General features: G+C 39.9%; 2 protein-coding genes across 2 annotated transcripts in view; both read left to right on the top strand.

The window, feature by feature from the left end:
* The window catches only part of hsf4 (heat shock transcription factor 4), an 83727-nt gene extending 82863 nt beyond the window's left edge, over positions 1–864 (top strand). The window contains exon 13 of the mRNA XM_061917423.1: positions 726–864. The gene's annotated coding sequence lies outside the window, so the exon portion shown is untranslated. The remainder of the gene's footprint in view (positions 1–725) is intronic.
* A 144-nt stretch (positions 865–1008) lies between these two features.
* LOC133563339 (guanine nucleotide-binding protein G(o) subunit alpha) overlaps positions 1009–15461 on the top strand; it is a 247095-nt gene continuing 232642 nt past the window's right edge. Inside the window, exons 1-3 of the mRNA XM_061917421.1 lie at positions 1009–1025; positions 4365–4906; positions 5386–5428. Of these exons, the coding sequence (XP_061773405.1) occupies positions 4789–4906; positions 5386–5428 (161 nt within the window). The 5' untranslated portion in view covers positions 1009–1025; positions 4365–4788. The remainder of the gene's footprint in view (positions 1026–4364; positions 4907–5385; positions 5429–15461) is intronic.

Genomic DNA, 15461 nt, shown 5'->3' with positions numbered 1-15461 from the left:
GAAAGCCCGTCGGGGCGAGGGAATCCTTCGTCCTAATTTTTTTTGTATTCATGAAAGTCTTTGAGCTGTTCTTTGTCCCGTCCCTCACCTAGGACCTGTTTGTCATGGGAGACCCTACCAGTGGCATAGAAACCCCAGACAATATAGCTCCTAGGATCATTGGGACACGCAAACTCTTCCACCATGGTAAGGTAGCAGCTCAGGGACAAGATCATTATAATTATTATTCTTTTTTTATTTTTTATTTTATTTTATTGTATATGGGGTATATTTTGAGCAAATTGAGAACACTTGACAGGTGTGCTTGAAGTTCATCGAGAGAATGCCGAGAGTGGGCAAAGCAGTAATCAGAGCAAAGGGTGGCTTTTTTGAAGAAACTAGAATACAAAACATGTTTTCAGTTATTTCACCTTTTTTGTTAAGTACATAACTCCAGATGTGTTCATTCATAGTTTTGATGCCTTCAGTGACAATATTTAATGTAAATGGTCATGAAAATAAAGAAAACACATTGAATGAGGAGAAGGTGTGTCCAAACTTTTGGCCTGTACTGTATATATATATATATATATATATCTATATATATATATATATATATATATATATATATATATATATATATACACACATATATATATATGTGTGTGTGTGTATACACACCAGTCCCCTGTTACGTTCCACGTAATGGTGGTTTCTTTTTGTGTTTTTTTCTTTTGTTTGAACAGGTCACACTCAATCATGACCTCTGCTGCCACTCAACCGGTTCCTGTTCCCAGCTGTTCCTCGTTTCACCTGTTGATCAGCCAGCCAATCCCGTTACACCATTCATCCTCCTGTGCTGCTTAAAAACCACCTGCTCACCACTGGATTAAAGAATTTTTTTTTCTGCCAATCTGTGTGGAGTTATGAGAGACGCTACTTTGTCTTTGGCGCTACTTTGTTTTGTAAACATTTTTTTAAAGCTTTTTGGTAAACTTGTGCCACCTGTTTTGTTGTCTTTCTTTTTGTTTGACCTTTCAACCTTTGTAAGTATCTGCGGCCTAGTCTTGGGAAAGGTTAGACAGAGGCCTCTATACACTACCCATGTAGGATTTGTTTGTGTATGGAGACACCCGGCTTAGTTGTGGCTGTCACCCTTGTATGTTTTGGACTCCCTCTTTGGTTAGAGTAGTAAGGTAGGTTTTTGGTTTATGCTAAATAAATAGCTTTAGTTAGTGACCTTACCTTTCTTTTCTAGATGTGTATTTTGCTATGTTTTGTTAATTTCTTTGACAGTACCTGTATTCCCAAGCTAGGCTAGTGTTGTGTCTTTGTGGTAATGGATGGATGTACAGGTGTACGCTACAAAACGGACATGCGGTACAAAATGAATGAATGGATGGATGGGCAGCATGGTGGAACAGGGGTTAGTGCGTTTGCCTCACAATACGAAGGTCCTGAGTAGTCCTGGGTTCAATCCCAGGCTCGGGAGTTTGCATGTTCTCCCCGTGACTGCGTGGAGTTCCCTCCGGGTACTCCGGCTTCCTCCCACCTCCAAAGACATGCACCTGGGGATAGGTTGATTGGCAACACTAAAATTGGCCCGAGTGTGCGAATGTGAGTGTGAATGTTGTCTCTGTGTTAGCCCTGCGATGAGGTGGTGACTTGTCCAGGGTGTACACTGCCTTCTGCCCGATTGTAGCTGAGATAGGCACCAGGGCCCCCCGCGACCCCAAAAGGGAATAAGTGGTAGAAAATGGATGAATGGCTGGGCAGCACAAGCGCTGTATTTAAAAACCCCTTTTCCATATGAGTTGGGAAATTGTGTTAGATGTAAATATAAACGGAATTCAGTGATTTGCAAATCATTTTCAACCCATATTCAGTTGAATATGCTACAAAGACAACATATTTGATGTTCAAACTGATAAACATTTTTTTTTTGCAAATAATCATTAACTTTAGAATTTGATGCCAGCAACACGTGACAAAGAAGTTGGGAAAAAATACAGATAAAGTTGAGGAATGCTCATAAAAACACTTATATGGAACATCCCACAGGTGTGCAGGCTAATTGGGAACAGTTGGGTGCCATGATTGGGTTTAAAAGCAGCTTCCATGAAATGCAAAGTAATTCACAAACAAAAACGGGGTGAGGGTCAGCACTTTGTAAGCAAATTGTCGAACAGTTTTAGAACAACATTTTTCAACGAGCTATTGCAAGGAATTTAGGGATTTTACGATCTACGGTCCGTAAAAATCATCAAAAAGTTCAGAGAATCTGGAGAAATCACTGCACGTGAGCAATGATATTACTTACTTTTGATCCCTCGGGCGGTACTGCTTCAAATACCTGACATCAGTGTGTAAAGGATATCACCACATGGGCTCAAGAACACTTCATAAAACCACTGCCAGTAACTACAGTTGGTTGCTACATCTGAAAGTGCAAGTTAAAACTCTACTATGCAAAGCCAAACCCTTTTATCAACAATATCCTGAAACGCCGCCGGTTTGGCTGGGCCCGAGCTCACCTAAGATGGACTGATGCAAAGTGGAAAGGTGTTCTGTGGTTTGAGTCCACATTTCAAATTATATTTGGAAACAAAGGACGTGGTGTTCTCCAGAACAAAGAGGAAAATAACCATTCGGATTGTTATAGGCGCAAAGTTCAAAAGCCAGCATCCGTGATGGTGTTGGGGTGTATTAATGCCCAAGGCATGGGTAACTTACACATCTGTGAAGGCACCATGAATGCCGAAAGGTCCATACAGGTTTTGGAGCAACATATGTTGTCATCCAAACAACGTTATCACGGACGCCCCTGCTTATCTCAGCAAGACAAGTGTTACAACAGCGTAGCTTCGTAAAAAAAAGAGTGCGGGTACTTTCCTGGCCCGCCTGCAGTCCCGACCTGTCTCCCATAGAAAATGTGTGGCGCATTATGAAGCGTAAAATACGACAGCGGAGACCCCGGACTGTTGAACCACTGAATCTCTACATAAAACAAGAATGGGAAAGAATTCCACCTTCAAAGCTTCAACAATTAGTTTCCTCAGTTCCCAAACGTTTATAGAGTGTTGTTAAAAGAAAAAGTGATGTAACACAGTGGTGAACATGTCCTTTTCCGACTACTTTGGCACGTGTTGAAGCCATGGAATTCTAAGTTAATTATTATTTGCAAAAAAAAAATAGAGTTTATGAGTTTGAACGTCTTTGTAGTGCATTTCATTGAATATGGGTTGAAAATGATTTGCAAATCATTGTATTCCAAGTGGAGGAGTTCAAGTACCTAGGAGTCTTGTTCACGAGTGAGGGAAGAGTGGATCGTGAGATCGACAGGCCGATCGGTGCGGCGTCTTCAGTAATGCGGACGTTGTACCGATCCGTTGTGGTGAAGAAGGAGCTGAGCCGGAAGGCAAAGCTCTCAATTTACCGGTCGATCTACGTTCCCATCCTCACCTATGGTCATGAGCTTTGGGTCATGACCGAAAGGATAAGATCATGGGTACAAGCGGCCGAAATGAGTTTCCTCCGCCGTGTGGCGGGGCTCTCCCTTAGAGATAGGGTGAGAAGCTCTGCCATCCGGGAGGGACTCAAAGTAAAGCCGCTGCTCCTTCACATCGAGAGGAGCCAGATGAGGTGGTTCGGGCATCTGGTCAGGATGCCACCCGAACGCCTCCCTAGGGAGGTGTTTAGGGCACGTCCAACCGGTAGGAGGCCACGGGGAAGACCCAGGACACGTTGGGAAGACTATGTCTCCCGGCTGGCCTGGGAACGCCTCGGGATCCCCCGGGAAGAGCTAGACGAAGTGGCTGGGGAGAGGGAAGTCTGGGTTTCCCTGCTTAGGCTGTTGCCCCCGCGACCCGACCTCGGATAAGCGGAAGATGATGGATGGATGGATGGATGGATGGATGTATTCCGTTTATATTTACATCCAACACAATTTCCCAACTCATATGGAAACGGTTTGTACATAATGGCGTGGGTTCCCTCCGGGTACTCCGGCTTCCTCCCACTTCCAAAGACATGCACCTGGGGATAGGTTGATTGGCAGCACTAAATTGGCCCTAGTGTGTGAATGTGAGTGTGAATGTTGTCTGTCTATCTGTGTTGGCCCTGCGATGAGGTGGCGACTTGTCAAGGGTGTACCCTGCCTTCCGCCCGATTGTAGCTGAGATAGTCGCCAGCGCCCCCCGCGACCCCGAAAGGGAATAAGCGGTAGGGAATGGATGGATGGGATGGGCATCGCAGCATAGTTGCTCCGTACTTCGACACACCACCAGGTGGCGCCACTGGGAGAGGCCAAAGATGCTTTCCTTTCCCTCTGCCCACTTGTTCACTTTTTTTTTCTTCCCCCCCCCCTCCAACTCTTCTGACGTCAGCACCCTGCTAGAGAACGAATGAAGTAACGAAGCTCTGACTGACTGACTGACTGACTGAGCCCCTACCGGAGACACCGGGAGGCTGTAAGCTTTGGCGGATCCCAACGAAGACAAGTCGACGGAAAACAATGCGATAAGGAAGTGGAGACCAACTGAACCGGTAACCGTGATTTAAAGAGACGAGAGAACAAAAAAAAAAAAAAAAAAAAAAAAACACGACAGAAAGTGGTTTTGCTACCCGGACCAAACCGAGTGGATCCGATATTTAAATGTTCTAACGGTACCCTTCGAGAGCGCCGGAGAGCAGAGAGGGAGCTGCCCAGAGAGAACGAAGGACAGAAAGCAGGGACTTTTTAATTGCTATTTTTATTTTTTTTCCGTGGGTCCAGTTCCCGGTAACGCTATCAAGCTGTGTTCTTTAACCATGGGATGTACTCTGAGTGCAGAGGAGAGGGCGGCTCTGGACCGGAGCAAAGCCATCGAGAAGAACCTCAAGGAGGACGGACTCACCGCAGCTAAAGATGTCAAGCTGCTGCTGCTCGGTAAGATCGGAGAGAGTGGGGAAAAATGTCTTCTTCCAGTGATAATAGGAGCGGAAGAATGGAAGTCAATGCATGAGATGTCCATCTGCACACGCCCTCATTGATAAGCCATCACTCATTAAACACAGGCCTACTGTACATCACAAGGCAGGTGAGGGGTTCTTGGCTAAAATGTGGCTTTCAGGCAGCAGCACTATGTCGGTTTCTGTTGCTGAGAAGGACTCATTGATTGGCCTGTTAATTATTCATGCAGGGTTCAAGGGGATTAAACAAAGCATGTTTTTTTTTTTTGGGAAGAATGTCTGCAACCTGCTGTAGTATTTTTTTTATTTTATCTTTTTTTTTATCTCCCATCCTCCCCATTTTGATTTTTTCCCCCCCTAGACTCTCACTCCATCTTGAGCTCTCTCACACATGCACACACAGAGGTGCACGAATCCACCCTGTTTACATGATCTTCTCTGCTCTTGTCCCTTCAGGGGCCGGAGAGTCAGGGAAAAGCACCATTGTGAAACAGATGAAGTAAGTCTCCATTAAGCATGGTCTAATGCACTGGTTCTCAAATGGGGGTACGCGTACCAATGGGGGTACTTGAAGGTATGGCAAGGGGTACGTCAGATTTTTTTTTTAAATATTCTAAAAATAGCAAGAATTTAAAAATCCTTTATAAATAAATGTATTGAATAACCAACAAAATATGACTAAGTTCATAAACTGTGAAAAGAAATGCAACAATGCAATATTCAGTGTTGACAGCTACATTTTTTGTGGACATGTTCCATAAATATTGATGTTAAAGATTTATTTTTTTGTGGAGAAATGTTTAGAATTACTGCGATGAGGTGGCGACTTGTCCAGGTTGTACGCCGCCTTCCGCCCGATTGTAGCTGAGATAGGCGCCAGCGCCCCCGCGACCCCGAAGGGAATAAGCGGTAGAAAATGGATGGATGGATGTTTAGAATTAAGTTCATGAATCCAGATGGATCTCTATTACAATCCCCAAAGAGGGCACTTTAAGTTGATGATTGTATCTATGTGTACAAATCTTTTTTTTTTATAATTGAATCACTTGTTTATTTTTCAACAAGTTTTTAGATATTTTTATGTCTTTTTTTCCAAATAGTTCAAGAAAGACCACTACAAATGAGCAATATTTTGAACTGCCATACAATTTAATAAATCAGAAACAGATGACATAGTGCTGTAATTTACTTCTTTATCTATTTTTTTCAACCAAAAATGCTTTGCTCTGATTAGGGGGTACTTGAACTAAAAAAAAATGTTCGCAGGGGGTACATCACTGAAAAAAGGTTGAGAACCACTGGTCTAATGCACTAGTTCTCAAATGGGGGTACGCGTACACCTGGGGGTACTTGAAGGTATGCCAAGGGGTACGTCAGATTTTTTTTAAATATTCTAAAAATAGCAAGAATTTAAAAATCCTTTATAAATACATGTATTGAATAATCAACAAAATATGACTAAGTTCATAAACTGTGAAAAGAAATGCAACAATGCAATGTTCAGTGTTGACAGCTACATTTTTTGTGGGCATGTTCCATAAATATTAATGTTAAAGATTTATTTTTTTGTGGAGAAATGTTTAGAATTACTGCGATGAGGCGGCGACTTGTCCAGGTTGTACGCCGCCTTCCGCCTGATTGTAGCTGAGATAGGCGCCGGCGCCCCCGCGACCCCGAAGGGAATAAGCGGTAGAAAATGGATGGATGGATGTTTAGAATTAAGTTCATGAATCCAGGTGGATCTCTATTACAATCCCCAAAGAGGGCACTTTTAGTTGATGATTAGTTCTGTGTACAAATCTTTTTTTTTATAATTGAATCACTTGTTTATTTTTCAACAAGTTTTTAGTTATTTTCCTGTCTTTTTTTCCAAATAGTTCAAGAAAGACCACTACAAATGAGCAATATTTTGCACTGTTATACAATTTAATAAAACAGAAACTGATGACATAGTGCTGTATTTTACTTCTTTATCTATTTTTTTCAACCAAAAATGCTTTGCTCTGATTAGGGGGTACTTGAACTAAAAAAAAATGTTCGCAGGGGGTACATCACTGAAAAAAGGTTGAGAACCACTGGTCTAATGCACTAGTTCTCAAATGGGGGTACGCGTACCCCTGGGGGTACTTGAAGGTATCCCAAGGGGTACGTCAGATTGTTTTTTTAAATATTCTAAAAATAGCAAGAATTTAAAAATACTTTATAAATACATGTATTGAATAATCAATAAAATATGACTAAGTTCATAAACTGTGAAAAGAAATGCAACAATGCAATATTCAGTGTTGACAGCTACATTTTTTGTGGAAATGTTCCATAAATATTGATGTTAAAGATTTATTTTTTTGTGGAGAAATGTTTAGAATTACTGCAATGAGGTGGCGACTTGTCCAGGTTGTACGCCGCCTTCCGCCTGATTGTAGCTGAGATAGGCGCCAGCGCCCCCGTGACCCTGAAGGGAATAAGCGGTAGAAAATGGATGGATGTTTAGAATTAAGTTTATGAATCCAGGTGGATCTCTATTACAATCCCCAAAGAGGGCACTTTAAATTGATGATTGTATCTGTGTACAAATATCTTTTTTATAATTGAATCACTTGTTTATTTTTCAACAAGTTTTTAGATATTTTTATGTCTTTTTTTCCAAATAGTTCAAGAAAGACCACTAAAAATGAGCAATATTTTGAACTGCCATACAATTTAATAAATCAGAAACAGATGACATAGTGCTGTATTTTACTTCTTTATCTATTTTTTTCAACCAAAAATGCTTTGCTCTGACTAGGGGGTACTTGAACTAAAAAAAAAATGTTCGCAGGGGGTACATCACTGAAAAAAAGGTTGAGAACCACTGGTCTAATGCACTAGTTCTCAAATGGGGGTACGCGTACCCCTGGGGGTACTTGAAGGTATCCCAAGGGGTACGTCAGATTTTTTTTAAATATTCTAAAAATAGCAAGAATTTAAAAATCCTTTATAAATACATGTATTGAATAATCAACAAAATATGACTAAGTTCATAAACTGTGAAAAGAAATGCAACAATGCAAAATTCAGTGTTGACAGCTACATTTTTTGTGGACATGTTCCATAAATATTAATGTTAAAGATTTATTTTTTTGTGGAGAAATGTTTAGAATTACTGCGATGAGGTGGCGACTTGTCCAGGTTGTACGCCGCCTTCCGCCTGATTGTAGCTGAGATAGGCGCCAGCGCCCCCGCGACCCCGAAGGGAATAAGCGGTAGAAAATGGATGGATGGATGTTTAGAATTAAGTTCATGAATCCAGGTGGATCTCTATTACAATCCCCAAAGAGGGCACTTTAAGTTGAGGATTGTATCTGTGTACAAATCTTTTTTTTTATAATTGAATCACTTGTTTATTTTTCAACAAGTTTTTAGTTATTTTTATGTCTTTTTTTCCAAATAGTTCAAGAAAGACCACTACAAATGAGCAATATTTTGAACTGCTATACAATTTAATAAATCAGAAACTGATGACATAGTGCTGTAATTTACTTCTTTATCTATTTCTTTCAACCAAAAATGCTTTGCTCTGATTAGGGGGTACTTGAATTTAAAAAATGTTCACAGGGGGTACATCACTGAAAAAAGGTTGAGAACCACTGGTCTAATGCACTGGTTCTCAAATGGGGGTACGCGTACCAATGGGGGTACTTGAAGGTATGCCAAGGGGTATGTCAGATTTTTTTAAAATATTCTAAAAATAGCAAGAATTTAAAAATCCTTTATAAATACATGTATTGAATAATCAACAAAATATGACTAAGTTCATAAAATGTGAAAAGAAATGCGACAATGCAATATTCAGTGTTGACAGCTACATTTTTTGTGGACATGTTCCATAAATATTGATGTTAAAGATTTATTTTATTTGTGGAGAAATGTTTAGAATTACTGCGATGAGGTGGCGACTTGTCCAGGTTGTACGCCGCCTTCCGCCCGATTGTAGCTGAGATAGGTGCCAGCGCCCCCGTGACCCTGAAGGGAATAAGCGGTAGAAAATGGATGGATGGATGTTTAGAATTAAGTTTATGAATCCAGGTGGATCTCTATTACAATCCCCAAAGAGGGCACTTTAAGTTGATGATTACTTCTATGTGTACAAATCTTTTTTTTTATAATTGAATCACTTGTTTATTTTTCAACAAGTTTTTAGTTATTTTTATGTCTTTTTTTCCAAATAGTTCAAGAAAGACCACTACAAATGAGCAATATTTTGAACTGCTATACAATTTAATAAATCAGAAACTGATGACATAGTGCTGTAATTTACTTCTTTTATCTATTTTTTTCAACCAAAAATGCTTTGCTCTGATTAGGGGGTACTTGAACCAAAAAAAATGTTCGCAGGGGGTACATCACTGAAAAAAGGTTGAGAACCACTGGTCTAATGCACTAGTTCTCAAATGGGGGTACGTGTACCCCTGGGGGTACTTGAATGTATGCCAAGGGGTACGTGAGATTTTTAAAAAATATTCTAAAAATAGCAAGAATTCAAAAATCCTTTATAAATATATTTATTGAACAATACTTCAACAAAATATGAATGTAAATTCATAAACAGTGAAAAGAAATGCAACAATGCAATATTCAGTGTTGACAGCTTGATTTTTTTGTGGACATGTTCCATAAATATTGATGTTAAAGATTTCTTTTTTGTGAAGAAATGTTTAGAATTAAGTTCATGAATCCTGATGGATCTCTATTACAATCCCCAAAGAGGGCACTTTAAGTTGATGATTACTTCTATGTGTAGAAATCTTTATTTATAATTGAATCACTTGTTTATTTTTCAACAAGTTTTTAGTGTTTTTTATATATATTTTTCCAAATAGTTCAAGAAAGACCACTACAAATGAGCAATATTTTGCACTGCTATACAATTTAATAAATCAGAAACTGAGGACATAGTGCTGTATTTTACTTCTTTATCTCTTTTTTTTTCAACCAAAAATGCTTTGCTCTGATTAGGGGGTACTTGAATCAAAAAAATGTTCACAGGGGGTACATCACTGAAAAAAGGTTGAGAACCATTAATGAACCTATATGGTATGACAGTGGGTTACCCTTAACCTGACTCTCGCCAGATCTTTGTAGTTCGCTGAGCCCGACACAAGGATCTGGGATCGAGGGAAAGGCAAACTCCTTTTAAGATAGCAAAAAATATTGAACCAATCAGGATTGCCGGGCGGCATTTCATAGATGTGACGTAGCGCCGAAGCGACTGTTTGATTCAAACAACAATGGTGTGCTGACATTGATTCTGCTATTGTAACTGTTTTGTCGAATCTATCAAATATTAATTATTTAAAAGATGAACCGAAAATGGTTTAGAAGGCATTTCTTGGTGGCAAGGATGTTTTGGCTCTTTTTACGACCAGGTTCGGCAAGAGCTTGATTTACCAAATCGCTCCACTGGTGGTGAAGGAAATGAGACGAGTGCAGAACCCAGTCGTTATAATGTCACTTGTTCTGTTTCGGATTTCCCAGCGTGGCTCTCATCAGCGTCATGGGTTGATTTCGATGTGAGTTGTTGAAGTAGTAGTTTATCCAATCACATCTAAGGTTTTTTTTTTTTTTTTTACTGAATTACATCTCCTATTGAGAACTCTCAGATTCTTGTGTGGATCTCAGCGAACTACAAGGATCTGGCGAGAGTCAGTTTAAGTTAGCCTCTCAGTCTTTCTGGAACACATCACAGACACAAACGTATAGCTAAGACAGGCATGAAACCATCAAATTCCATTAGTGTTGTTCTAATACCAATATTTTGGTACTGGTACTGGTACCAAAACTATTTCCATACTTTTTGGTATGGGACCACAATAAATTGCATTATTGGCTTTATTTTAACAAAACATCTTACGGTACATTAAACACATGTTTCTTATTGCAAGTTTGTCCTTAAATAAAATAGTGAACATACACGACAACTTGTTTTTTATTACTAAGTAAGCAAACAGAGGCTCCTAATTTAGTCTGCTGACATATGCAGTAACATATTGTCATTTTCCATTCCATTATTTTGTCAAAACTTTTAGGGACAAGTGTTAGAAAATAAATTATTGATCTACTTGTTAATTTACTGTTAATATCTGCTTGCTTTCTCTTTTAGCATGTTCTGTCTACACTTCTGTTAAAATGTAATAAAATATTCTTCTGTTGTTTGATACTTTGCATTAGTTTTGGATGATACCAAAAATTTGTGTATCAATCTGATACCAAGTAGTTACAGAATCATACTGTACATTGGTCATATTCAAAGTCCTCATGTGTCCAGGGACATATTTCCTGAGTTTATAAACATAACATTTTTTTTAAAACAAAAGAAGATTTTGTGATGCCAAGAAATAACGTAATCATCGTAGTTGTATCGACTACATACGCTATTGTACTTGGTATCATTACAATGGATGTCAGGTATAGATCCACCTATAGTGTTTGTTTACATTGTGACGCCGGTGAGCTACGGTGTGTAGTGAAGCATGTTTAGCTATTCCTCGTCCTGCAGGGATGATACTTGTTAGAAACGTACTTTCTTTGTCGCCATGGAGGCGAGAATTAGTGATTTAGAAGTAGCTAAAACAGTGCCGGTTGATGGACATTAGCCGCTAGCTAGCTAGCCATGTCTTAAAGCACCTATTCCTGAGGGCGTTTCAGTGTTATAACTACACCTTTATCGTCAGTTTTTAAGGCAAAATGCGTCCGTTCTCCCTTCTCTGTTCACACACTGTCAGCTTGTAAATACTCTGTGATTGTGCACTGCCGAACATGCTCCTCTGCCCGTAAAAACCAGCAATGACACGACATGACGAAAGGGGCGCATATACCACCTCTTTTCAAAGGCGGTATAGTAACGAATATGATTAATTAATATATTATATTAATACCGGTATACCATACAACCCTAAACTCCATTAACATTTAATTTTGCTAAAACCCCATCAAGCGCTTTCATCTTTGACTTTAACACACTGACATCAGAAAATACAATTTGTACACATTAATTCACCCCTAAGTGCATTTCATGGGTCATATTATGCAAAACCAACTTTTCTTAGCGGTTCGCACCTGCTTTTGTGTATTTGGGCTCTACATAACCCCTGACAATTTAAATTCAAACCGTGAAGACATGACGGAGGTATTAATTAAACACTTTTGCCTCATTTCAAACGAGACGTTTGAGATTTGAGACAATTGTGACGTATTTTGCAATTGTTACTACAGCGGATAACGCCATAAATGGTCAAGGTTTTATTCAGTTTTGGTCCAAACTAAGGCCAAGACCACACAAACAAAGACTCTTAATATCTCTGCGTTTAGGCCTCTTGTCCGCTCGCAGACGCATACTTTTGTCTTTAAAAACGCAGACTTTTGCAAAAGCTGGCCAAAGTGTAGAATTCCAAAACTCTCCGCTTAGCGTATGCGTTTACACGACACAAACGTAGACTTGTGATGACATCACGGTACTCATTTCCAAGCTCAACAACACTGCCTTGCTGCCTTTAAATAGACTTTAAGATGACTTACTGAATGTTTGAATGTGAACATGCTGCTCTTTTCACTCAACATTAATAAAAGAGACACATCAAAATGGGCTTTGGGACACTCCCGCCGGCGCAAATGACAGTCAGCTGTTTTGGATATGATCTCTGTGGAACCTCCAGCTGTTGGGACAGCTTTGACAAGCAAGACTTTTTGCTCTGTCATAAGAAAGGTGCAACATTATCTTATGTTTTTAGTCCTTGTTTAATGACAAATCATGAAGTTAACTTACGTGTCTTGCTTCCATTAATGTAGATGAAGCCGGGGGCGACTGTGCTCGCGCGTAAAAAGCGACCAAGCAACTACTGTAAAAAAACCATAATGTGTGTACTGATGTTAAAGACAATATACACTTCATTACACATGTAATATGCCACTATATCCATCATTAAATGCTTTATACTGTAATTCCCTTAAACATGCAAAATGGTTTCCTTGGCTCGTTAGTGTGGCTGATTTTAGAAATAATGTACACTTCACTGCACATATAATACATCACCATGTTGCTGAACGTGTTATAATTCTATCAGTGTTGGGTTTCAGCAGCACAGGGGTGCATGTGTGCTTTAAACACTGAACAAAAGGGATAATATTGTTCCCAGGGCTCTGTGTACGTGCAGGCTGGTTTTAAATATAATGTACATGTAATTGTAGGTTTAGTATATCAAATGAAACTTAAAGGAGGTCTAATCCCACCAAGTCAGATATTGCTGCTTTTTTCCAGGCTTCTGATTGGATAAAATGGGCCTGACAGCAGGTGTATACGTTTGTGTGTAGACACAGTTTTCAAACTACACTTGTTTGGATGGAGTTTGTTTTAACCCCAAATATGTGTTTTTGAAACCCTCCGTGTTCTTGTGCACATGGCCTAAACCAGTGGTTCCCAAAGTGGGCGGTACCGCCCCCTTGGGGGCGGTGGAAAGATCTGGGGGGGCGGTGAGGAAGAAGGGGGCGGTAGGGGGGCGGCAGTCCGAAGTCGAAGTCAGAAGTTCGAACGTTTGTTTGACGATTTGTACACAACACGTGCAGCAGGACGAGTCAGTGGACGACGCATCAGGGTCCGGTTACCACACGCCAACATCATATTTAGTAGAACGGGGCTTCAGTGCAGTCGCCTTGCTTTTATCCAAGCAAAGAAACCGACTGAAAATTACTGACCACGGGGATCTACGACTTCTTCTTAGTGAGTTCCAGCCTGATGTTGAGAAGCTTATGTCCCTGCACCAAGCACATCCATCCCATTAATATTAAGTATGAGACAATGAAGGTTACTGGTGGAATGTTTATTTACCATTCTATGTTGCTGAAACAGTTAAAACTGCTAAAAAATAAATTGGTTTACTAAATTGGGTTTTATTTGTGAAATACACATTTGTGTTTAACCTTTCTCTTTTCAAATTGCAGCATACCAAATATCAAGAAAGAGGTGTTTGTTTCCATATGTCTCTGGGAGGGGGGACGCTAGGAATTCACTGGGGAGCCAAGGGGGCGCCAGCCTGCAAAAGTTTGGGAACCATTGGCCTAAACTATGTTCACAGTGCGACCCGATGTCTGAAAATGCTCCGTTACTAGTTTTAATAAACAGCACCAGTCAGAGCACAAACTTCCAACCTCATCTGAATAATTAAGTAGTCCCTGGTTAGCTTTTGTGTTTCATGACAATGTGCCTACAATGCTTGGAATATGTAACGCGGGGAGGCCAAGCGAGAATCGCAGCCGGACATGCAGGCACAGAACCAGCTTTTTAAGATACCCCCTCTGGTTCGGAGGACAATATACTGAAGGATTTACCCAAAACTACATTCAATCGCGGAGACTGTTCCTACAACTTATTGCAAAAGTAGATAAAATGAAGTGGTAAGTTCAGTAATAGTCGATTAACAGATGTCATAATACATTGTTAGCTTGTAGCATTAACTTAACGTGCCTACATGCCGATAAGTTTAAAACTGGCAATTTATAATGCTCTAGTCATGCATCAATGTATTGTCGTTTCAAATAAGGGAGACAGACATGATAATAACACTTAGACCAGGTGTCGCGATCGACCAGTCGATCATTGGAACCCTAGTGGTCATCACGAAAATATAAAAAAAAAAAAATAATAATATGACATCAGTGACACCCCCAACCGGAGAGTGAATAAAAGACCCACAAACAGGCACGCATCTTAACCCCTGAACACGCCCGCACGCCTTGTTTAAAAAAACAAACCAAAAAAGTACACACACACACACACATATATATATATATATATATATATATATATATATATATATATATATATATATATATTAGTTGACGCATTGGTAGATCTTGCTTTGGTTTTTAGCTGAGACCTAGGTTGATAGGTTGGTGACCACTGACTTAGACTGCATATTAGTAATGTAATGATATTGGAGATACTGCAGTATTGTGGTTTCAAAATCCTAACAATAATGCTGCGACTTGTGACGTGTCAAGCAAAAGCTTGGTGGGTGTAGTTTATGGTAATTCTGGCAAAAACATAACCTGTTTGGCGGAGGTAATAAAGTCTGCGTACTGCAAAACAAAGTGCGGAACTTTCGTCTGGAGCTTCCTTTTTTGAACAAGCTGCACATGCTAGAAACGAGTCATGAGAACAGAATAATAAATTAAATGACAGTGCAGTGTGTAAACTGATGTGTTTACTTTGAAATTAAGTAAACTGATTTATCTTTGTCATATTATTTTGTTTAAATTTTGAAATAAATGAACTGAAGTAAACGCACTCTCAAAGAAATGTATCCTGCGGAGGCACTCTCTGACGAAACATCTACATTTCCACGTCCGGCATCTGAGCCCTTGGGCTCTTAAAACTGAGGCCCTTTTAATTATGTTGTTGAACAGCCCTGGCCTAGAGGGAGTACAGACTCTGCACACCGCGGGAAATATGGGAGGCTACTTGATAAACCATCACCCGGAAAATATTTTTGAAACTATAG

This window comes from Nerophis ophidion, linkage group LG12 (genome assembly GCF_033978795.1).
Source record: "Nerophis ophidion isolate RoL-2023_Sa linkage group LG12, RoL_Noph_v1.0, whole genome shotgun sequence".
NCBI lineage: Eukaryota > Metazoa > Chordata > Actinopteri > Syngnathiformes > Syngnathidae > Nerophis > Nerophis ophidion.
This window is presented reverse-complemented; position numbering and strand designations above follow the sequence as displayed.